Below are 24,354 nucleotides of genomic sequence, written 5' to 3' on the forward strand. Positions count from 1 at the left end.
GGGAGGGGCGGGCCGCGGCGCGTGCTGCGGGCGAGCGCGGCGATTGGCGGAGCGGCGATTGGCGGGCGAGGCGATTGGCTGGCGCGGCGTTCCGGTTGCCATGGCGGCAGCGGGGGCGGGGAGAAGCCGCGGGGGCCGCCGGGAGAGCGGGCCGCTCCGCGCCGCGCGCTGCCGTGTGGTGGCGGGCGGGCTGAGGATGCCGGTAACCGCCGTTGTCTGCCGGTAACCGCCGTTGTCTGCCGGTAACCGCCGGGATGAGCAGCGGCGCCCGGCCCCGCGGCAGGAGGAGGAGGGCCGCCCGCCCCAGCCCGCCGTCCTCCGCCAGCTCCGAGGGCGAGGAACCCCTCAGTCCCTCCGGCTGCTCCCCCGCGTCCCGCCCCAGCTCCCCGAGCGGCCAGGAGGAGGAGGAGGAGCGGGCGGCGGGCTCCCGGAGCCGGCGAGGCCATAGGTAACCCCGGCGGCTGGGCCCGGCCTGAGGGGCCGCACTCCGGCCTGGCCTCCCTGCGCCTGAGGCTTAACGATTATTTCCTCTAAATATAGTTTTATCTATATACATAACTGCTTTAGGCGCCTCGTTCCCTTTTCGGCTATTCTGGGAGGTCACAGGTTACGGCAATATTTTCTGTGAGCAGTTGAGTATTTTCATGGGTTTGTAGAATATCGATAAGCTGTTGACCTGAACCTCAGGGTCTTTGCCAGTTAAAAAGCTTCAGCCATTCCTGTCATCTCTTCAAATATTCTTAGAGACTAAAGGGCTATTCTGCTACATCCAAAGTCAGTTTTGTGTGTATGCATCGCACAGTTCTTCCTATGGCTTAATTTCATTCCCTATTAATTATATGCAAACTTAATATGTCTTCTTTCCCTTAGGATCTCCTCTGCTCGACAGGAGAATAAATACTTTTTATTCTTCCCTTTAAAATAGAAGAGGGAAGAGCGGGGAGTGCGTTTCTCATTCTGGAATATGACCTTTGCAATGGAAAGTTTGCAGATCTGTGCAGTAACTGGTGGAGGATGTAACCAGCAAGACACTTACATCCAACAGCAAGTGCTGGTGGGTAGGGGAAGGACAGGTGAGCCCCGTGGGAGTGCAGGGTTCCAGTGTGGTTCTCAGACTCCCGTGGAGAACAGTACACCCCTCCCAAGATGGACTGGAGGAGTATGGGCCACACTGAACTTTCCTTGCATGCATTTCTTGAAAAAGTTGCTAGAAGTCCAGGAAAAGTGTTTAAATGTAATCAGAAAGAGAAGCTTTAGAGCAGGAGTGTCGAACTCATTTTCACTGGGGGCCATGTCAGCCACGCGGTTGCCTTCAAAGGGCTGAATGTGATTTTAGGACTTCTACATTTATACAGTCCTAAAATTACACTTGGCTCTTTGAAGGCGACCACAAGGCTGATGTGGCCCCCCGTGAAAATGAGTTTGACATCCCTGCTTTAGAGTGAGAAGGGTATTAGCCTGTTTATGGTCCCTCCTGTTCCAGGTTTTCTGTTGCCTCTCCTTTTACTCCTTCCTAATATGCAATTCTCTTCACCACCTTGAAGTTCTATAGCACTCATTTCAAGCTATTATGTGTCTTCGCAGCTTGACACTATACTTGAAACAGCTGTCAGTTTTGGGGTCTGTTGCTGCAGTATTCCCTGCAGTGGGAAGATGTAACTGAAGGCAACCTCTGTTAGGGCCTGAGCTGGAACAATCTTATTAAACTCTGCGGGCACAGTATAACTTCACTCATGCATACACTGCATCCGAATAATACTGCTGCTGTTTTGTAATAAGTGTCTACCAAATGTTCATACAGCAGCTTCCGCATATAACTGCCAAGATCTCAAAGTTATAATAACAAAAAACACTTCTTGTACAGCCACTAGCCCTCCCACATATGCACACACTCTCAAAGAGTCTTTTTGTTGTTGTTGTTCTCTTAAAACTGCACAAAAATTAGCTGGAGGCAGACTTTTAATGTGGGAAATACAGTATTTGCAAAAGAGAAGAGCTGAAAACAAGGCCTTGTGAAATGATGTTAGGCATTTTCATACTTTCATTACAGATCAGTGTTACGTTTGATGGTGTGACTTAAGTGACTGTATGGTGAATGATAATCTCAGTGTTTTCTATTAATCAGACTTCTAATGCCAGATGTATCTAATTTGATTTAAGACGCTTAAATACAAACGTGCGCTTGAGAATGTGGTGCTTTGAGAAGTCTGTTATTTTAGTTCTTCTGAGGAAGGTCGTAGTTATGAGCGTGCTAGCGTTTTAGAAAATTGTCCCATGAAATTCAAGGTCTGTGTGGCTCAAAATACACGATCGCTGTGCCAGGGAGAGTGCGGCTGGGGCTGGGACGCCACTGGGAAGGGCTGGGTTCCAGTCCATGCTCCGGTGCAGTCTGAGAGCTTTAGACACAGTACTGCAGAAGAGGATAAGTGTTCAACAATTCTTCATATTCAGCTTGTGTTTTCCTCTGCTTAAACTTCATTTTCTGTTATTTCTTACTTGTATACATTAAGTGTTTAGTTTATTACTGTGGATTATTTTTTGAGACAGCTTGAACTTTGTAATTACAGATACAAGAAAACACATAGTGTTTTTCTGAATTCATTCCTTCTCCTTACTACTTTTTCTCAGGTTGGTCTAACACGTCAGCGCTATTCTAGTACAAAGTGCCATAATGCAAATCGCGCATAGCAAAAGAATGTGTCGAGGAAGTTTCCCTGCCCAAAATGTCAAGTCTGGACAAAGTTGTGTTGGTTTCCTGAATTTGAATGCATAATACTTTTATCCTTATCTTTAATAAAGTTTCAGAGAGTTATTTTCTAACAGGATGTGTTATTAGGCATTCTTAAGTTGCATCCCTCATTACATGTACCTGTTTAAAAACCGTCTCTGTTAAATTTTGGTCTGTGTTAATGCTGTAAATGGCCTGGGGTGCAGCAGAAGGTGTTGGACACCGCTGGGCCTGGGCGTTGCTTGGCCTGTGTTGCTCCTGTCCGTGCGTTGTCTGTGTGTCAGGGTGTCCTGTCTGTCCCGTTGTGCTACATCTCTGTGCCAGCACAGCATAAAGAGGGTTGGGAGCTGATTCTGTGTGGGGAAAACAACCCCTTTCCAGGGTAGTTTCAGCGTGAATCAGATCCCCTGGACATGTCACAGCATGAACAGTATGTTAGCGCACACCCATGCAGGGAACAAAAATGGAGAAGAGTAGGACAAAACTCCTTAGCGTTGACGTTGTCCCCAAATGCTTTGCATCGCAGAAGTATATTCTAAAGATTAATGGGATGTAAAACGTTTTGCAACGCTGTTCCCTGTGAACATGTAATACTTCTATATTGATAGAAACAGATATCTCATGCTTAAAAGATATATTTCAGGAGTATTAGTATAATATGCTTGTTTGGATGCCTCTTCTGTAGCTTGAATTCAGCAAACAGAATTACTCACTGTAGTGAAGTGTGTAGGTAGGCAGGTATTTCTAGAGCCCGTATGTCCATATAAGATACTGATGTGAAGTCTGGTTTCACTGCTTTGTTTATAAAAAATTCTGTATAAGGTAGAAGAAATCTTATGAAGAAATCTTATAAAGCAATCTATTGGCATATTTTCAATTCTCGTTGACTTAGAGCCTAGTATACTGTCTTACTTATGAGGTAGTACGTGTATAGAATATTATAAAAGATATTTCTGGCCTGGGGATAGGATTGTTGAATTATTAATGAGTAAAGAAGTTATGAGTTATGCAAGGTATCCTATTAAGCCTAATAGAACCTTGTATAATAACAACTATTGTACACAAGCCATATTTCTTAATTATGTTTCCTGTGAAAGCTTTTTAGGGTGGAAAACTTTACCTATTAGAGTGAATGGATTCTTAATGCTGAGGTTGCTTGATATCTTGAATCCAATTCCATAGGACTCGAAGAAACAATATTCTTGATTATCCTTTGCTCAAGCTAAAGGCCACTTGATACATGGGGCCTCTCAGTGACCAAGGGCAGGATGTGAATGTAAAATCTCCGATTCTCCTCGCTTTCCGTATGTGAGAAGGAAGGTGACACTTTGGTGTTTCTAGTGTTAGTTTTTGTTTAGTTCATAAAAGGTAATGCTTGAATCTGTTCTATAGTTTCACTGACAAGCTAGAGTTTCATTAGTAAAACATAAGGGGGGTGGTCAGAGGTACTCTATAAATGTTATTTATCCATTCTGGAGATTACTAAGCAAGTAGAAAAATAATGTAATTGTTGTCACAATATACCGTGAAATGTCATTTTTCAAGGCCGTAGCGGTGCTTAACTTTTCAGTCAAATATATTATAGGAAATATTATTTTACATTTCTCATTTTTAATTCAGGAAGTCTGAAGACTCTGAAATAGCAGAGGGGGAAAAAGAGTCACCTTTGAAAGATAACCTTTCACCATGGGAAGAATGGTTCATTGGCAAAGAAAAGGAGCTACGTGCCCGCTTACAAGCTAGAGCTGCAGAGGTGAATACATTCAATTAACATTATGTTAAGTCTAATAGAAGACAGCAAGCACGAAAACACAGGATTGTTTTGTTTTGGTTGCGGAAATGCAAGTAGTTTTGTCCACTTTTTTTGGTGTCTTTGGCCTCCATAGTGTTTGTGTTTGACAATGTTGACATGATTCGTACTGCATGCATTCTATATAGCTAAATGTTATGCTTTGCTGAAGTGGTGCTGTATAATATTGTGCTTTTCAATCTCTCAGGTAATGGTTCGAGTTTAAAGGATTAGAACATTTATATAATTGATACCTTGATTTTGATCATGGGTACATACGCCTGCATGTAGGTAGTAAAACACAACAGGGCGTGTGCTGGGTGTAAGTATGACAGGCTACTTGGTTAGATATGAGGCAAAGTGTCATTACCCATTTAGTGTGTAATTATACAACTATTTGATGTCCTTTCCCAGGAGAGATTTCCCTAGTCCAGCATTTTTTTTCTCTCCTTCCATCTTTTTCTCCTTCGCAAATGAACAGTTCCTGAATACTGAGGCAGAATTAAGTGAGAGTGCTATATCTTTCCTTGATTAATATGTTTGTAGTTGCAGTTGATTAAACGATACTGTTGTTTAAAATCAAATTGGAAGTATTTGGTAGTGGTTAGAACAATCACATCAAAGTTAGATCACTTCTCACTTTAGTTACTGATTTACTGTTTGACCTTGAGCAACATTCTAAGCTTTCTGTGCTTCACCACATCTGTAACGTGAATATAACATACAGCTGTTTTATGTGGGCTGCCTCATGCTGTTTATAAAACACCCACCTCTGGAAGGTTCTGGAACAGTGTTTTAGAGGTCAGCTTTACACCAAAATCTTTTGCTAAACTTGAGGAATATGCTCTGATCTGTTCATCTGTTCTGATCTGAATCTGTTCTAATCTGTTCACCACAAAATTCGTGGCTTTCCCTTTAGATTCCAGTTCGGTAATTGTCTATCCCTATTTTGATTTTTAAGTACAAAAAATGAGCCAAAGTAATTTCTGGTGTCATGCAGAAAATGAGATTTGTGTGCGGACTTCTCGTGTGGTCTTGATGAAGAACCAAAGCAATTTATTCTGTGTATCGCACAATAGCATTTATACAGTACTAAATGTGATCTAGAAGGTGTCTCTCTTAAATATATGTTAAGAGCAGTCGTGGGACAAGCATTACTTAAAGCCCCGTAGAAATTGGTGGAATAGGTAAGCATTTATTTTTAATTTGTAGGATTTTGAAAACATTAGATGTCAACTCATATAGCTTATATCAGGAGAAAAAATACAACCAACCTTTTTGTAATATGCCAGAAGAGAACAAAACATGATTGTGATATAAAAATGTATTATTACATTTACATATAAAAAGTATCTAAGAAGCAGCTGTGAAGCCCCAAATCTTTTACTGACAGCAGCACCAAGTCTGCCCTGAACATTGGAAATGCGGATGAACATTTGGAGCGATTGTGGTTGGGTCTTTGGAGGTTCTGACGGTGCTGTCACCTTGTACAGAAGCCAGCATCCCTGCAACCCAAATGTCTCAGAAGTCAAGGAGGTGTTAGTTGCTCTAACTTTGCCTCAATACAGGAACAACTGTATTTTCAGACTATACCTGTATTGTGAGTGTTTTCTTTGAGCTCGCTGTAGGCTCTTCTTTTTTCTTGATGTCTTAATAAATTCAAACTCAGCATCAGAAGAAAAGGGGGTTCTCTCTGAGACTGCAGCATAGGGACCATAAAATCAGTTTCATAGAAATAATTCCATCTATCTATGTTTGAAGGTATGAATTTTCATTGAAAAATAGCACTTTTTGCCAATGCTACTGTTAGAGAAGCTAGACATCTCAAATTTTCATCTTAGTCGTGTTTTTTCTTTATCAATTAATTTCTTTGGGGAGATATAAGTGATTGCATATATACTGTATGTGCTATAAAGATACTTCAGAATTTCTTCTCTTCAGGATAAAACTCCTGTTTCAACATTTGCTAAAATCTGTAATAATTTTGTCTTTAATAAGCTTTGGGTTAAGCCCTGAAGTTCCTGTAGTTCTGGTACTAAAAATCACAAGTAATATTTCACTTAGCTTTTGATGCCTTCCTTAATGCAGAGCAGTACACTGTGTAAATTTCAAGTATTGTAGAAAAGTTCTGCTGCAAATTAAGATTCCACTGACTGAAGGGGCATTTAAATAAGCTGAGGAATGATTTCTTACATTGAATTGTTTCCGAAGCCCAATTAATATAATTATTTTCAGTTCATATTCTAAAAATCATAAATTTCCATTGATTGTGTTTCATCATATTTGTGTTGTCACTCATCTTTTCCAAACTCTTAATGAAGGAAAAATGTCAAAATGGAATGCATACATTGCATTAACTGCAGCACTCTTTCCAGTGTTGAGTGTATTGGTGCAGATGATCCCCACAGATTTAAGATGTACACTTTTTCTTTAATTAGGAAATGAATACACAGCTTGAGAAGATGAAGCAAAACCAAGAATGTGAAAGGAGGAAAAGGATAGCTGAAGAGAAGCACAAGGAATGGGTACAAAAAAAAAGGGAAGAGGTAAACATTGCTTTAGCTGCAAATATTCTAGCATATACCATGCTTAAGTAAACCTATGTAAAATTTACATAGACTATTTGGACAACCATATTTTTAGTTTGCTGAATGAATGGCTGTTTTAATTGAAAATTATAAAACCACTCCAACATAGTGAAACATTTTTCCAAGACCGTTTGTTTGGGGGTTTTTTTGTTGTTTTTGGTTTTTTTTATAAGGTATAAAGAGATTTGTTTGCTGAGTAGCCAGATAACTGACAATTATCTTATATTAGCTTTCTGCTAATTATAGCTGGGGCTCTGGTCTGCAGTATACCCTGCTCTTTCTGACTTCTTAGGGTCAATGCCCAAGCATTTTGGGTAAAATGTACATCTTAACTGACTGCAATGTCTTGTACAGCAAGTAGAGCCCCAAGAAGGATTTAGTTAAGTACCACTGTGGACAGGCAAATAGTATGGTAGAGTTTAGAGGGATAATTGAGGTGTGAGGCCAGATTCAGGAAATTCTCAGTACACCACAGTTAGCAGTAGTGAATTCCTTCATCCAAAAGGTCATTTCTGAGAGGGATCAAAATTTTTTTAAGTTCTCTTGAGAGGGATGCTTGAGTCCAGGGTCAGGAGACAGAATCCTGACCTCAGTGGGCAGTGTATAGCTCTGTGTCACACAAAGCAACCACGTGTACTGGGTGGCAAAATGGGAATGTTTGTGAGGCTTGGGCTTGTTGAGCCCCTGGTAGTTTGTGGGCACGTGCGTTCGTTGTCTTATAGTCTATAGCAATACCAGTTGCTTACTGTTCTGTACTTCTGGTTCTGAATAAAATCAGATGAAAATTGATTAAAAATGGCACCAACTGGGCTAGATATCCAGACCTCATATGTTTGTCTTCATCACTGCAGAACCTTCCTTCAGATTCAGTCCAGAACCACCAGAGTAACCTGTGCTTGGATCTAACCTAATTGCTCTTAGTCTTAATGGTAACTGGATGACTGGCATGAAGCCGCCCCAAAAGCAATGCTGCTTTAAGCGTTTATTATGCTGTAGGAAGCTTCTTTCCTTATTGAAGTACACAGCAAAAAGTACATTTATTATTCAACACAAACAGTGCTATTTTTCTCTTCTAAAATGCAAATTAAATTATAGATGTCTTTGACTGTTCATTGGCTTGAAAGAGTTTGGACTGCCAGTTAAAATTGTTCACAGTTTAAAGTTGTTCTCTCTCCTGCCACCTCCCATTTCTCTGTCTTCCAGCTTCTGCAAACTTCTACCTATTTCTGTCCTCCAAAGACCTTTGTCTTTGTGGATTTACTGATTAACAACTTCTTTTCTATTGTCAGTGGGAACAGGAGGTCTTTTTTGTGGTAATCACATCAGCCTAGAGGACAGGGGAAAAAAACATATTTGTGTCTGGACTTTATCATATTATGTTTTGGAAGGATAAGGTCATCTTTAGGCCACGTCCCAAGCTTTTACCAAAAGTAATCTGATTTTCATTTAAATCAGATGATTCACTGGCTCATCTTTTCTGTAAACCGCACTCAAATCAAGAACAAACTGGACTTAAAAGCTTAGCTGTCTTTAGGATATTAACTGCATAGGTCTTACCATTTCAAGTTTCCACAAGATTATCTGCAGATCTGTACACAGACTGGAGGATAAATATGTCAGTTTGGTGACTAAGAAGTTGTTTAAAATTGCATGAAGATTTCACGTGAAGTTTAAGGTTAGGTCCATGAGCACTGACAGTTGCTATGATTTTCTTGGGGAGCGTGTATACATCTCATATTTGGGAAAGCTCACCTCATTTTCTCCTAGAAGCATCAAAAGATGAAGCAAAACTTGCAGTATTCTTCACAGAAATGCACACTAAGCACTCACCTTTTTCATATCCAGTTCCTGATTCTGAGCCCCTGTGTGTGGACTGTAGAAAATGCTTTACTTGACAGGAGATGGTACTTTGGGGATTGGATCTCAGATCTCCCAGAGTCTTTGTCCTTTCCCACTGCTGAATACTGGACTGGCAAAGGAAATAAGGCATGGGTGAGCATACATGGAACTTTTTCCTTCTTCTTGAGCATCCAGCACCAGGAGACACTGCTGGAAGAATCTTCATACTGTGAATGTGAGTGACATTTTTGTCAGAATTAGGACGTTTATGTGCGCATGGGAGAATTCTGCTGGTTTTCTGTATGCCAAGCCAGTTTTCTTGTGCTTCGTTGCATGGCGATGCCAGTTGTGATGTTCTTACTGTGAAGTATAGTCCTTTAGGGTCAGGTTAGGAAGCAAAGCTTGAACACCCTTTTTGTTCACTGGGAGTTTCATTTTTTATTTTTTAAAATATATTTAAATCTATATGCTGTGAAGTTTTTTTATGCTTCAAATCATTTTACATAAACTATTTTTGAAAATGAAGGAATCATAGCCATTTAATATTCTTCTATGTAAATAGCTTTTGTGATTTTAAAGGTTGCAAATGAGCTAGAAGTAATATTTTGAAATATGAGCTATCAAAGAACATTCTTAGCTGTGAAATATGTTCATGCAAATATGGCAAAATTTTGCAGCTCACTAGGAATTAAGAACTTAATAAATTCAACTCTACAAGTGCCTTTACAATTTTCAGTAAGATACCAGATCTCTCCTGGACAAAAATAGTCTTACTCTCTCTCCTGAGGCTGATTCATTTGTGGGCAAACAGTAAATTGGGTTTGGCTTGTAATAGAGTTGTTCTTTTTTAACAAGTGACAGGAATATAAGTCAAAATATTTTAGCTCTAAAATATCTCCAAAGGTTCTTTTGATTCCAGAGGAAAATCTGCTTGAACCCAACATGATTTTGTATGTAACCAAAACTTTTAGTTCTGGGTTAATGTTAGATTTATTGATTAAAATGAGGTGGGCATGATTAGAAATACTGAGCGAGCAGATCTGGTGTTCAGTGTCATATTTTCATTATTAAAGTAGCCTTGATTTGAGTGGTATGCAGAACTGAACAGAGATCAGCAAAGCCATTAGAATCCGTCTTAATCTTTCTGGAATGTTACAATATTTGCTTGATTGCTAATTGCTGTATTTAGACTTCAGGCTGGTAGGGAGCTCTGTGGAAGCAGCTCATAGCTGAACTGTGAAGCTTAAAAAGAAAGGAATTGACATCCTTGGTTCCCATCTCATCATAGAACTAAATCACGAATAGGTATTGAAAACTTAATTACTGTCTCATTTCTTGAGGTTAGAATTAACGCTTGTGAAAGCTTATTTTCTCTGTGTCTCTTTGTTCTGGAACTTTATGTGGTTTTTAGTTCTTTGTTTGTTTTTTTTCGGGGGAGGCAGAGCAAGAAAGGACCCATGCTTAGTGGAATGAAGTTTGTTATTGAAAATAAAACCAACAGGTAGAGAATGGCTAGAATTTATCATTAAAAAAGAGACCTTTGAAGTCTATCATTTCATGTTTATATATTGACTCCTTGTAGATACTGAACAGATCAGTTAACTTCAGTCATTGTTCTCCACCAACTAACACCACCCTCACCTCACCCCCCACAACTGTATCTTGGAATTATTTGGATTGCAGGACCTACTCGTGTGATACATTTTGAAAATCTCCTCTCCATAGTAGCATCTTTGTGTCTTGTCAGGTATGTTCTTGCTTAATAAATGAGAGTTTTGTGACTCTTCGCCTTAGCAGGCTGTAGATGATAGGTATTTTCAGACTTGGGTAAGTTACAGTTTAAGAAGGAAGATAAGAAGTAACTGCTTAACATCTTCAAAATATTTGGGAATTGCATTTCTGGTTCCTTCCAAGGGCTTTTCTCTCTCATCTAAATTCCGATGGATTAATATGTGACAACAAAACTCTGGCTGGATATAAAAATATGCAAAAAAAAAAGCAATAGGTGAGGTCAGAGCTGATCAGAGTTGATCACTCATTCCTACTTTCTTTTGTAGTGTTTCCTTTGAAGACCACCACTATTCAGAATTTGTCCAATATCGTTCAATTCTGAGTTCTGTCACAGTGTGACCAGGCACTGGTTCTACTGCCTGATAACTTATTGTGTTCTACTTAGTGGAAGTTTCTGGAGATGCTAGTGAAAAGCTTCTGTTCTGGAAAATACGTAAGCTGCTGTCTGAAGCCTGTTTGTTTGTTTTTTCCCTCATTTGCCCTTGGCTTAATCAATTCAAGACACATGTAGCATTCTTCCAGGACTTTACCCTTATAACCTCATCTCCCAAGAATGAGGCAGAGTTTAGTTTATAAACCCTTTGTCTTTCCAGACTCCCGTTCTTCCTTTATTCAGTGTCCTGGTATTTTTCTAAAGAACTGAGGATGATTTTGACTATGGACCTTTATGTAGTTTCGTATGAAATGTTGTTATCTTCGTGTAAACAGGGACCCAGCCCCTGCCTTTGTAGTTTCTAAGCATAATTTGCATTTAAGGCTTGCACTGTGTTTACAAGACTATCTGAAGAACCCCAGGTGTATATGACTTATTTCCTAATGTTTTGCCATAGAATAGGAAGCTTGTTGTTGACAGTAGCAAGTATTTTTCTTTTCCTATTTTACATGAACTTTTGATCCGGAGATGTGGAGTCTCTTTCATTCCTATCAACAACTATGGGGTTGAACACTTAAGTAAGGTACATGTAATGGCTGAATTACTGATTAATTGCCTTCAAATAGAAGTACCACAGGCTTTGAGAAATGCATTGTGCCTGCATAAACTGTGAAGTGTCTGTAAATTGCTGTGACTGTTTAATCTTTAGAACTTTGTTGTAACACTCAGAACCTCTTATGAATTAATGCTGATTAAATATGAGGATTAAAGGCTGGGCCTGATGACAACAGCTTTTTGATTAAATATTTTAAAAATTAACACAAGCACAGTGCACTCCGCCCTCTATGCTCTATTTAATATGGTATCTTCCAGTCATATTTAATCCACCTGTATTGACTCTGCAAAGCTGCTTCATTCTTAGAATTCTGTAGCTCAAGTTTTTAACATCCTTGTCTTAGTCTTGCATATAATACTTTACGCTATATTAATATAATATCTAGCAAAGTTCTAAGAACACAAGCAGCGAAGTTACACATTTTACATTGGAGAAACTAATTATCCTAATGCCCATCTTAATTGGACTGTAGCATTTCTAATACTTTCTGCGTTGCTGAATAGAGAATAAGGTATCGCTCTTCATTTTTTCTTTAAACTAAATATGGGCAAAGCAAGCATTAATCGTGAACTTCGTTCAGCTTTTTTTTTGGTTCATTTTTTCTTTCAGTAAGTCCCCATTACTTACTGAAAAATATAATTTTAATGGAAAACAGGTGCAGGATGGGAAAATTCTGTTTTGATGCTTTTTCATTGAAAATTTTGTCCTTATAATTTACTTTGCTATCGACTGACAGCCTTTATAAGAAGATTCCAACTCTTACTCCAAAGATTTTTTTTTTTAACGTGTATTTTATTTCACCGTTGTTAATATAGAACACAAATTGTTCAGCAGTTTGAGCATGACTTTCAAGCTAAAAAGTCACACTCACTCATGTTCTCTTTCTTTCATCCAAGAAATTGTTAATTATTTTGTGAGCAGTGGTACGGCTTCAAGAGAAGGGGTGGAAAATCCTGTTGTCCCAGCCCACAGCCTGGCGGACGGAATCTTCTCCTCACTGTGGGACATGTTAGTTTGAATCCTCCCAGGCAGAAGGGGAATGAAATCCGGATCTTCCCTCTCCTACGTTAATGTTCTAACAGCTGAACTATTGTTCTGAGTCAAAGCACTGGTTGATGCTGCATTCTATGTAGAACCTGATGTGCTCTGGTTTTTGCTGACAGTTTAGACTTGAAAGAGATACTGAGATGTTCACCTTTCTCAAGACCGAACCCTTTCAAGAAACGTATTTGTTAGGGAAGCTTAAATATCTAGAATACTTTCCAATCTTGAAAACCAGCTTGCATTTAAGAATTTAAATATTCTGTTTACATGCCCAAGTCTGCTTTTACATATCTAAACTTTTTTGTGACTCTGGGCTTAATTTCATAAGATTGTTTGTTTGTTTTGAGGCTTTTGTTTTGTTTGTTTGTTTGGGGTTGGTTTTGTTTGTTTTTTCCTTTCAGTCTGTTGTGAGTTTTTCAGCATCTAGACCTGGAATACTTTACAGAACAGGCTTTTTTTTTTTTTTTTTTCCCTCTTTAGTACAGTGTTGATGTGTCTTTACTCAAAACTTGTCTGTGAGGTTGTGCATGGGCACTGCCATGTTTATAATTCTAGGTTGTACCAGAATCTTAATTGCATCTAGACTTACTTTTAGATTTCTGTAAGTAGAATGAACTGATTTCTCATGGTTAGTGTTAGAATGAGTTTTAGATAGACTTGTGGAGGAGGAATTCAGGGTGACAGGTGGTTAAAATATGAGTGTTTGTGTATTTCAGCAGCATTCATGGCGTGTACATTCTTCTGAAGATGATGAGACTTCAGGGACAAAGTGCATTAAGACTTTGTCATGTATATTGAGTACCCATGTCAAAGGAACAGTTTGGGAGAAAGATCCATGTATGTAACCACCTTAAAATTCTTCAGTTACTAGGCTGCAGTGGGCTTTGCTTGGACTTGTGTCAACTTGAGCAGTAAGTCATTGCAAACCTGCTTGCTGTTAGACAACTGCAGCTCCGTGTTGGTTCACTGACCTCCTTCCAGCCTCTTCTTTTCACATGCCGATTCTGGAGAGTTTGAAGAGATATTTCTGTGGGCTCGGCTTGGTGACTGAGCTAGGGCTAAATTGCAAAGATAATAACAATTGGCTGAACAACCCAGATTTCTGAGGCTGCTAAATGTGATTGACGTTCAGGATTATTATGAGGATAAATGAGGAAATTTGGGTATATGTTCTGATGTTGGCAGTGTGGACTTTTCCTACATTTTGCCATCAGTCAGCATAAAATGATGCTAGAATATGGTAGCTAAGATGTCAGAGCAAACAGCTATGAAATAGAACCGTAACTTATCTATGGAAAGAAAAATGTCACATGCTGCGGACCAGAAAATGGGGAAGGATTGCTGTGAGAACGATCTTAAAAATATAAACCACAACATGAATTTTTGGGAATATTTCTATTCAGTGACACTCTACATAGAAAATGCAGAACAGAAAGCAGCTCTGCATTTTACCCTTTCCAGGCTCTCATTTAATCGTTGATATGAAAATACAGAAATACCTACTTTATGAATTTGCTTCTAGTTGGATATAGTGTCTCTTTTTCAATGGCAATTGGGCTTTTTTCTGCCTGGAAAATTATTTAATGTTTCTGTCTTCTGTCGGGAAGAAAGCAGGATGCTTCTTCAAATTTTCAATTCATTAGACGATTCTCCCCATACACGTAGGTCTGATTTTTCTTGAAAAGTCGGTAGTTCTGCTGGTGAAACCTTCGGTTGGTATTGACTCAGTGCGACACATGGTGCTGACTGAGTCACCATTGCCACTTTGTGGGGCGGCTGGATTTGGTTGGGGTGGGAATTTCCAAATACTGACCTGGCCCGGGCTTCGTCGGGTTCCGAGGTTTGACAGGATCAGGATCACAGCCCAGAGCGATGAACCCGCAGGACAGATTTGTATCCCTTCTCCTTAATAATGTGTTTCGGTGGGGTGGTGGGAGAACAAGCCTTTCTTCCAATGAGTAACTGGATGTTTTACAATCAATACCTTAATTTATGTAGTACCCGTAATCATATTTTAAAGCGTATGGAAATTTACTTGTAGTTCAGTGAATAGATCATGTCTGTTTTGAACATGAGATCAAAGAGAATTTTTAAAACCCAATCTGACTGCACCAAGCATAAACAAATTAGAAATTTCCCTCCCCTCATATACACATGGAAGGAGGACTGAAGAACGTGTACATTAAATACACATTCCTAGCATTTTTGATAGACTTGTATAAGGGAAAGTAATGAGGATGGGGGGAAGCTGGGAAGAGCAGGGTGACAGGCGTTTGACATGAAACAGGTTATTAAAGCAGCTGGGAATGCGGTGCACACGAATTTTGTGAACGAAAAGCTGGTCTGTGCAGGAAAAAAGGGAGAATTTCTGATCTGTCTGCAGAATGATTTCCAGGCAGCTGCAAAGTCTGCAGTTCTGTGGGGAGTCTCCCTCTCTTAAGGATGTCTCACTGGAAGTAAAACTTCACAATAGTTGTGGCTTTCATGGTAGTGTGTGTGGTATATGGTGGTTTACACAGGACCTAATTTAACTTTGGATCAGCCTAGATGGTAGCTAAACTCATCTGAAGTATTATGATTAAGGATATATAATTTAAGAAGCTTCCCTGCCTTTTAATTACAGTCTTCAGAAAGGTTTTTAGTCTCAGAAATATTGAGAAGTGTTTGAAGTGTTTTAAAAAAATGTCTGAATAAATAAAAAAGTAGTAAACATAATAGCATAAGGAGTCCTGAAAGTAAATTATTTACCATGTTTTGTGACAAGTTTATCTGTTTAAAACTACTTTATCTGGAATCTAGTGACTAATAGGCTCTGTCTTCAAAGAGCTTAAAATATGATTTTACAAATTACAGTTTGTAATTATGTAAGAAAATTAACTGTATTCCTCGAAAGAATTGCCCATTGAAATATACTGAGAAGTTTCTATTCTGTTTCATGTAGGAAAGAAGAGAAAGGGAACGAAAGTTGAGCAAAGAAATGGCAGAAAAAGCCACAAGGGAACTAGAAAAAATGCAGCTACAAGAAAAAGCCAAAGTAAAGTATAAGGAATGGTTAAAGAAGAAGAGAGCTGAAGAGGCAGAAAAGAAGAAGAAAGAGAAGGTATTAATCAACTAATAATTTATTTGGATAGAGTTACCTAATCTGTAACTTCTATTAAATATACTGGTTGATTAAATTGATTAGAATTTATCAGATGGCAGTGTTGTACATGAAAAGAACTTGCAAAAGTTGTAGTGTTAGTGCATTGAAGACTTTGAAGTATGGTCAGCAAAGCAAGGTGCATATTAATGCATTTTTGTTAATAGTCTTTGCAAACCCACTGCAATTGTGGTACGGTAAGGGAAATACAAGCCACCCCGGTGTACCTTTATTACTCAGTCTGTTGCATGGTGACCCAGACACAAAATAGGTGGCATTATGCGGATTTTTCTCCCAGGATCACTATTATTATTATTATACTTGCACATCTTTTTAATTAAAAACGTTTTTCTTCATATCTGTCCGTAGCAATCTGATGTTAGGAGTTCTAATTTAATGTTATTTTAATTAATCACCTATCTGTTTTTATATTGAGCTTCACGAGACCTCTTAGTGTAAGCTTCCTAAAGTACAGGCTTTGAGGTCCTCTAGTTCGCTAGAACAAATGCTCTATCAAGGCTACGCTTGCAGGAATCATCCAGAATTCCTCTGAAGTATCACAGATTGGTAATGACTATGCCTGAAAACTATGAAATGTATGACCAGATGTCTTATCTGCGAAGTTGATTGGTTGTCTTTTAATTAACATTACAGTATAATTTTTCAGTAGAATATGTAATATCATAGGAGTGCTACACTACTGTTGTAGCTAAGTGTGGGGGAGGATTGTGATGAGAGAAATTTCTCTATATTCCCTCTAATTACAGCAGTTGCTCTTAAAGTGCAGAACCCATTTGTAAGTATTTCACAAGTATATATAATAATTTATTCAGATAAACTTTGAACTACCGTTAGCTGTATCAGATCAATTTTCAGGCCTTAGTGACCTTAATTTTGCAGTTTTTCAAAATTTCCCATATAATTGAAACACGCTTAAATATTCTGTACTGGTGGTGTTTATTTCCTGCTTAACAAACTGATTCTGTGTCTCTGCTGAGCCGCTACAATGCACAGCACAAGGAGCCTGAAACCCAAGAAAATTCAAGTCATCAGACAGACTTAAAACATGTGCATTCTTATAGTTACATCTTCATTACGTAGGTTCTTATCAATTGAATTGAGTTTAAATCCAACTGCCATGCCTAAACATTTGTATTGGAAGTATATTCAGCAGTCCTGGAATCTGCAAAAGATTTATTTACAATTTTGTGTATATTGTACAGTGCTTTGTCTATAAGAATCTTAGTTTTGTTTGGGTTTTTTAAAAAATTTTTAGGAGAAAGAAAAAGAAAGGGAAGCTGAACTACAGGAAAAGAGAGAGAGATCAGAGAAGATCTTTAAGGAATGGCTACATAATGCCAGAAGTAAACCACGTCCTGTTTTAAATGGTTATGGCTTCCCACATGGGAAGTCTGCAGGTTTGTATTCCTACTGCACGTATGTATTGAGTTAGGGTTGTGGTTCCTTCCCTCTAATCAATGTAAAATAATTAAATTTTGTTTAAATATACACATACATATATATACACACATACACTTTTGTCTGTATTGTTTTCATAGAATTAAAGTAATTATTATTTGAATTAGCAACGGAAAATACTTTAGGACCTGAAGTCCAGGCTCTGAAGGTTTAAGAAAATGTATAAAGCAGGTGAGCAACCTTTGCTCTTTTGCTTACATCCATTTGTAGATGGCGATACATTTTACCTTTGTGGGGTTTTTTTTGGACTTTCATTACTTCCCAACAGCCGCAATCACTTGTTTAGGTGATTTTTGAAAAGCATTTCTATACTGAGTTGCGTTCATGCAATAGAATATATTACAGACTTTGTTTTACCCAACCATATGATGTATGCACTGAAATTTCACTACAGACAAATGACTGACAGGGCAACATGTTCCTTCTGTTGCATTTTAGGTTTTCTGATATTGCCTTATGGACCCTAGATTATTAATGAGTATGTGAATAATTACTGTATTTGTCTCCTCAAAAAAATGGAGAATAACAGTTAAACAAAGATGGAAAAATGTGTGAGCTTTGCATATTTGGTGACAGGAAGTTATAAATGCTTTGAAATAATGCAGAGGAACCAATTTGTAGACATTTACAGCTTTTAGATATACAAAGGACTGAGCATTCTGAATGTTTCGCAGCATTTGACGTTCCTATTTTTTTAAATAGAGATGAAGAATATGCCATTTATTGGTATATAAAAAAAGGTGGAAGATTCATTACTTTGATTCATTTCAATTATGTGACGTGCCTGTGCTGTCATCCTCTGGAGATGCTGTTGTTTCTGTTAGTCCAGATGATTATTATTCCTGCTTGCATTGTAAAGCTTATAGTGTAAGTATTCCTTTTTAGTTATTGTGTATTTTTTAAACGTTTCAGGGTGCGCTAATGGAAACTTGTATCCAGCTCCAGCATATTGTAACCCCATTCCTTGGAAACCTGTACATATGTCTCCTCCAAAAGAAGACAATGTTCCTACTGTGAAGAAGAGTAAAAGACCTGTGTCTTGTCAGTCACGTGCATCTTCGCCTATGGTAATTCATAAACCCAAGAGCAGCCGTTGTGTTGGATCCTTGTGCAGAAAGCAGTTATAGTATGGAAAACAAAACTGTTCTTATGATCTTGAGTGAACTGGGCCATAAATATGAAGTTATATGTAGTTATATGTCCAAAACAGGCTGCTTTTTTTTTTTAAATTTTTGTGAATGTTTTGTATTTATAGCTAACTGACCTATCAGCTTTTTTATATGTTTTTTATATGTTGCTTTTTAGTAAAAAAACAATAAAAAGAAAAATAAAGAAGTCCTATTTAGCCAATTGTAATGGGACTGTACCTCAATACTAATAAAATGTACAGGTTTGTTTATTCCTTTCCTCTTCTGTTGTCGAAGGAGCTCTTTTATCTCTGTGATTATTCTTTGGGGCCGCAGTATTACTGGGTTATTTTAAAGATGCTAATTATTACAGACTTTAAAACAATTCTTGGCTTAATGCGGGACCAATTCAAGGCCTGTGTGCAGTTGCAGGGCTAGGACAGCCAGCTGAGACCTAGTGAGTAAAGATTAAAGGGAGGCCAAGGTGGGCAGTGTTGTGGTGGATATCTGCTATGGATCACATCATCGGGAAGAAGCGTGTGACATTCTTCAGACAGCTGGAAGAAGCCTTCTGCTTGCAGACCCTCGTCTCACAGGGAGACTTGAACCACCTGGAAATCTGTTGGAAGGACAACACAGCAGGACACGAGCAGTCCAGGGACTTTCTGGAGAGCATTGGGAACTTCCTGAACTTCCTGACACAGCTGGGAGAGGAGCTGACAAGGAGAGGCCCTTTGCTGGACCTGATATGTGCAAACAAGGGAGAACTGGTGAGGGATGTGAAGGTTGGGGGCAGCTTTGCCTGCAGTGACTGTGGGATGGTGGCGTTCAGGATCCTCAGAGGAGGAAACAGTAGAATCATAAGCCTGAACTTCAGAAGAGCAGTTTTTGTCCTGTTCAGGAGCTTGCTTGGAAAAATCCCATGAAATATGGTCCTGGAATGGAGGGGGGTCAGGGGGTGCTGGTGATTTTCAAGGTTTGCTTTCTCCAAGCTCAAGGATGGTCCATCCCAGCAAGTAGAAAGTCAAGCAGGAGCGGCAGAAAGCTTACATAGATGACCAAATGTAAAAAGGGAGCATATGAGAGAGGGGGAAGCAGGAACAGGTGAGCCTGGTGGAATATATTATAGAAACAGTGTGCAGGGGTGGGATTAGGAAAGCCAAAGCCTGTCTTGAGTTGAAGATAGCATGGAATGTGAAGTGCAACAAGAAGCACTTCTGTAGGTATATCATGAACAAAATGGAAACCAGGACAAATGTGGGCCCACTGCCACATGAGACAGGGGCTTGGTGACAATGGACACAGAGAAGGCCAAGGCACTCGATGCCTTCTATTTTTTTTTTCCCCTGGCAATCTGCTGATTGACCTTGGCAATAACAGTCCTAGAGTCCAGTGGAAAAGTCAGGAGCAAGGAAAACAACCTTGGTGGAAGAGGATCAGCTCAGGGAATATCTAAACACACTGGACACACATGAGTCTGTGGGATCTGATAGGGAGCACCTGTGAATGCCCTGGCTGGGAGGGCAGGAAGGGAGGGACCCTTGACCAACAGACAGGGTGCTCAGCCAACAAGGTGCCCAGAGCCAGGGAAGCTTCTAGCCCATGCTCCTAACGACCACAGCTGCATCCAATCTGACTTTAAAATGGGGCCCCGCTGAAGCTCCACTTGGAATGGTCTTCTCAGAGCAGAGAGGCCGTGAACAGAGCCTTCCTCTGAGATCAGGGACGCCATCAGAGGAGACTTCCCGAGATTGAGAGCCCTCACCTGCTCCTTGGTGAGTGTTTTTCTTCTGGATATATCCCTAAGTGAGCCCTTGCCCACCCTGGGCAAGCGAATATTTCTTTTTAAGTACCCTGGAGTGAGAGTGGCCTCTTCTTTTGAGTTGTATGGTAATAATATCCCCAACTGGTATATTGAACCTGTAGTTTATCAAATGTTGCCGGAGTGCCAACTGACTTTGGATTACCCCCTACTTGCATTGGTTTCTGTTGTTTGGTTTCAGTCTGTTGTTTGGTTTTGGTACTAAATTAAAGTTAGTTTAAGCTTATTATTTGCTTGGAGTGGTTTTGGGGTTTCTCTGTGACAAGGGCACTCTCACTTCTCATGGCAACCACAGGAGGTTGCTGAGGACTAGAAGCAAGCAAATGTTCATCCTGGCTTCAAGAAGAGCAAGAAGGTGGATCTGGAGATCTACAGGCCAGTCACCAAGAGAGGTGATGGATGCGGCAGAGGTGGCCGGCAGCCTCCTGGGCTGCATGAGGAGTGCAACCAGTTTATACAATATGCCTGTGGCTGTTCTTTCTAGATAATGCTAACAAGATTGCAACATCTAACAGCAGTTCACGTTAACAGACTATTTGGTTTGTGTTTGTCGGTAATTTATGATATGGATTAGTGTGAAGTCTCACATATTTAGGTTTTCACAAAGTACCTCATGTTCACCTATTGTTAAAGCAGTGCAAAGGACATGATGCAATTGAGTTTAATTATTCGTTTTACTCTGTGAAGTCATGAACATAAAGCTGTTCTTCATCGGAACGAAAAGGAAGAAAAATGCTGTGAAAAGCAATGTATGCATCTTTAAGCCAATTCTATCATTTTATTATAGTAGTGGCTGAAAATAGCTACAGTTGGGATTGCTGTCTACTACAGGTGTAAATACAAGTGGAAGCCCATTTTAATACTTGAAGGTGCACCATGTAAGCTGCCAAAACAGACAAAAGCTAATATGAGTATATTTATCAGTTTATGACATATGCTGGGTGCACAGGCTGATCTAATACATTTCACTTGTACCGTCACTAAGATATCTGGGCTCCATGGTGTCCGTAATAGGTCTGTTCTTGTTACTTCTCCAACTGTGTGCAAATCAAGTGCCAAACATATATGAATATGCAATATACAACATGTGTTATTGTATTAACTAATGAATGTCTGCTAAGAGTACCAGGCTTTCTGCAATCTAATATTTTTCATAGGGCATACAGAGTAAAAATTGTTACTTTTTGATGCTGTATTTATTGAACAGTTTATTTTCGTATTTATTCTAATACATAAATTAAAAAAAGACTCTCAGCACAGCTCTCATGAAAGAGAATAAAAACTCCTAGCAAGGCCACTGCGATGACTTACTAGAATGTTCTCTTAGTGTTGTTGGTAGGTTATTTCTATATTCTAAAGTATGTAAAGCTTTTGGTTCACTGCAGTTTGGTTTTATTTAAAGGCAGAAGATAATTTCAGTGGTTCACGTGCTATTTTCTTCTGTGTATTTATTCAATATTAATTTGACTATACACGCTCAGGAGAAGTCTGAAATCCATAAAATATGTGGGTTGTCAAACTCTCTGTTAAGTAGGAGAACATGGGCTTCACGGAAGTCTGCAAATTATCTTCAGGACGTAGAACTCTGTGCCCAGTTTTTTCTGCAAGGACCTCTGTGATGGATTGGTATGAAACTGGTGGATGAATGGATTAGTTGTTAATCTCTCCAGCTGACCTTGCCCTGTGGAGATGTCTTATGAGAGTCAGACGTTTGACGGTTGTGTAAGCTACCAGAAGCTCATTAGCGTTTAGATGAAGGGACAGCATTTTACTGTAACGTAAATGATTTATTTTGGATTAGCTGACAAAGGTTTCTTGGGATCCTGATTTAGTTGAAGACCCATACACTATTGTGTATTTTCCCTAATAGCTTTCCTGAAATAGCATGTGGCCACCAGTAAGATGTGTTGACATAATCACCTGAGTGTATATCTATGACTTTGTATTTGTTTTAGCGTTTATTTGCTTGTAGTGACATAAAATGGCCTGTCATATGAAGACAGGCATTGATAACATTTATATTGACAGACTACAAAAGAATCTATGGCTCTATTCTGCTGTAACAGTAACAGGCTTGTAACAGGCTTGAACAGTGACAAACGGTAATTTAAGAGGGTTCCTATGCTAAGTCAAATGGAGGTTTCCTTCAGGATTGCATGTCTGCACCCAGGGTGAAGGGCTAAATAAATCTTAGGTGTGTATTTGCTTCAAGAATGGGAATATATCAGTAAATGCTGAAGTCTAGTAATTTTCTTTCCAATTTCTTAGCCTGAATAATCCAGCTGAGTTCTTACTGGAATTCCGGTCTAGAGATTTTAGAAAATATTAATAAATATCTAAAGGCATTATTCTTTGTTTCTCCCAAGCAAAGATAGTGCTGTTTTTACTTCACCAAATTTTCTGTGGAAAGGCTTATCCTGTCTTCAGAATCAGAACAACTTTTCAAGACGGCCAGCTTCATGTGGACTTTCAACCCCTAAAATAGCAACTTTAAGATGAGGCCCTTGCTGTAGCTTATCTGTAGCATTGTAAATGCAGTTCTGGCCCAGCTAAATTACAAGTAAGGTTAAGGCAAGATAGCTCATGAGTGTACATATTGGCTCCGATTCAATCAACATAATGGTTTTGCCGAGCAAAGAAGAGAAATATTGTTTGGATTTTTTCCAAGAGGATATCAACCACACGACACAGTGCTCTGGCCTCGTAGCATCATTTAAGATTTTATGCTACAGAAAGCTGTAATTTCATGCTGGTGCGGCAAATAATTTACACCATTCTTTCTCAGACGTTAGGAAGATAAAATCTTAACACTTTGTGGTAGCCTAAACAGCATTCTGTGCTCTCTTAATAAGTTCTCTCCTGAATTTCCCTGCTTGTGAAATTTCACAGTAGATCAAGTTGCAGATTCTTGAATTGCTCACTAGAAACAATCCAAGATGTTGGATCTTGGTGTCTACGCTGCTAAAACAATGAGACTAACCTTAGCTTATTTTCATGCCCTTGTTTTTGCGGAATGTTTGGTTCGTAAGAATTCACAGACCACTTCAACATCCTGGCTGCTGCGTCCTTCTAGGATTCACCACCTTTCCTTCTCTCCATCTGGCAGGCATAGAGTGCCACATTCAGCCTCGCTGTGAAGAATTAAATCACCCATGGGCTTTTACTGGTTTTGAAAATTACTGTGTAGGTGCTCTGTAACGTAGCAGGGCTCTCCGGTAACTGACAGTGGATCTTCACACGGGTGTTTCAGGGTTTAAATTCTACAAGCAGTAAAGCGGATCCAAAGAAGTCACAGAAGAGCATATGATGAGCAAGAGGCTGCTATTATTGCAGGCAGCCTCGCGTTCTTAGGAAGCAGCACTGTTAGTGTAACGTAATGCAGCTTCACTGGTGGAATTTTTGTTCCTGGTTCTGGTGTGGAGCCAAGGCCTCACCTGAGCCCAATAATTGCATCAGGTCCTAATAATGTCCTTGCCAGTGTAATGTTTAATCATGAAAATAATTTATTAATTTGTCATTTTGAAAATCAGATTGAAGAGCAGTCAGCAGTCCCGATGTAATTTTCAGTGGGACGTTTTTGTGAGTAAATGTGGAAGGTTTCACCCTTCATTGCGGTGTCAGAAGGCGAGTGTTCCAGCCCGCTGTGCCCTGGGCAACATCGTGAGCTGTGTTTAAGCTCGGTAATGAAAAGGAAATCTGAGCACCCAGATCTAGTAAAGTGTATAAGCACTTGATTAACTTTGAATGTGTTAGAGAGATCATTGATAAAGCAGGGCTAAAATGGTCATGCTTTCCTGGATTTGAGGCCTAGGACCCAAAGCCTGTTCAGTTAGCAAAGCCTCCATTTCATATATTATGTCCATGTTTTCACATGTGTAACTCATTTTATAATGACCTATTAGGCAATTCTCTAAAACTGTGGTTAATTAAGAGTGAATTTTTGCAAAATGCGAAGACTTTTTTTTGTTAATATCTGAACCTAAATGTTTGCTTGGTCTTAGTGACTCAAGCAGAGGTTG

General features: G+C 39.3%; 1 protein-coding gene across 1 annotated transcript; it reads left to right on the forward strand.

The window, feature by feature from the left end:
* Nucleotides 1–151: 151 nt before the first annotated feature.
* On the forward strand, nucleotides 152–18,653 carry CCDC34 (coiled-coil domain containing 34). Its single transcript, XM_065636601.1, has 6 exons — nucleotides 152–448; nucleotides 4,349–4,481; nucleotides 6,956–7,063; nucleotides 15,710–15,868; nucleotides 17,184–17,325; nucleotides 18,299–18,653. The coding sequence occupies exons 1-6, from the start codon at nucleotides 255–257 to the stop codon at nucleotides 18,511–18,513; spliced, it is 951 nt and encodes a 316-aa protein (XP_065492673.1). The 5' UTR covers nucleotides 152–254; the 3' UTR covers nucleotides 18,514–18,653.
* The last annotated feature ends 5,701 nt before the right edge of the window (nucleotides 18,654–24,354 follow it).

Source organism: Caloenas nicobarica, chromosome 5 (assembly GCF_036013445.1).
Source record: "Caloenas nicobarica isolate bCalNic1 chromosome 5, bCalNic1.hap1, whole genome shotgun sequence".
Lineage (NCBI taxonomy): Eukaryota > Metazoa > Chordata > Aves > Columbiformes > Columbidae > Caloenas > Caloenas nicobarica.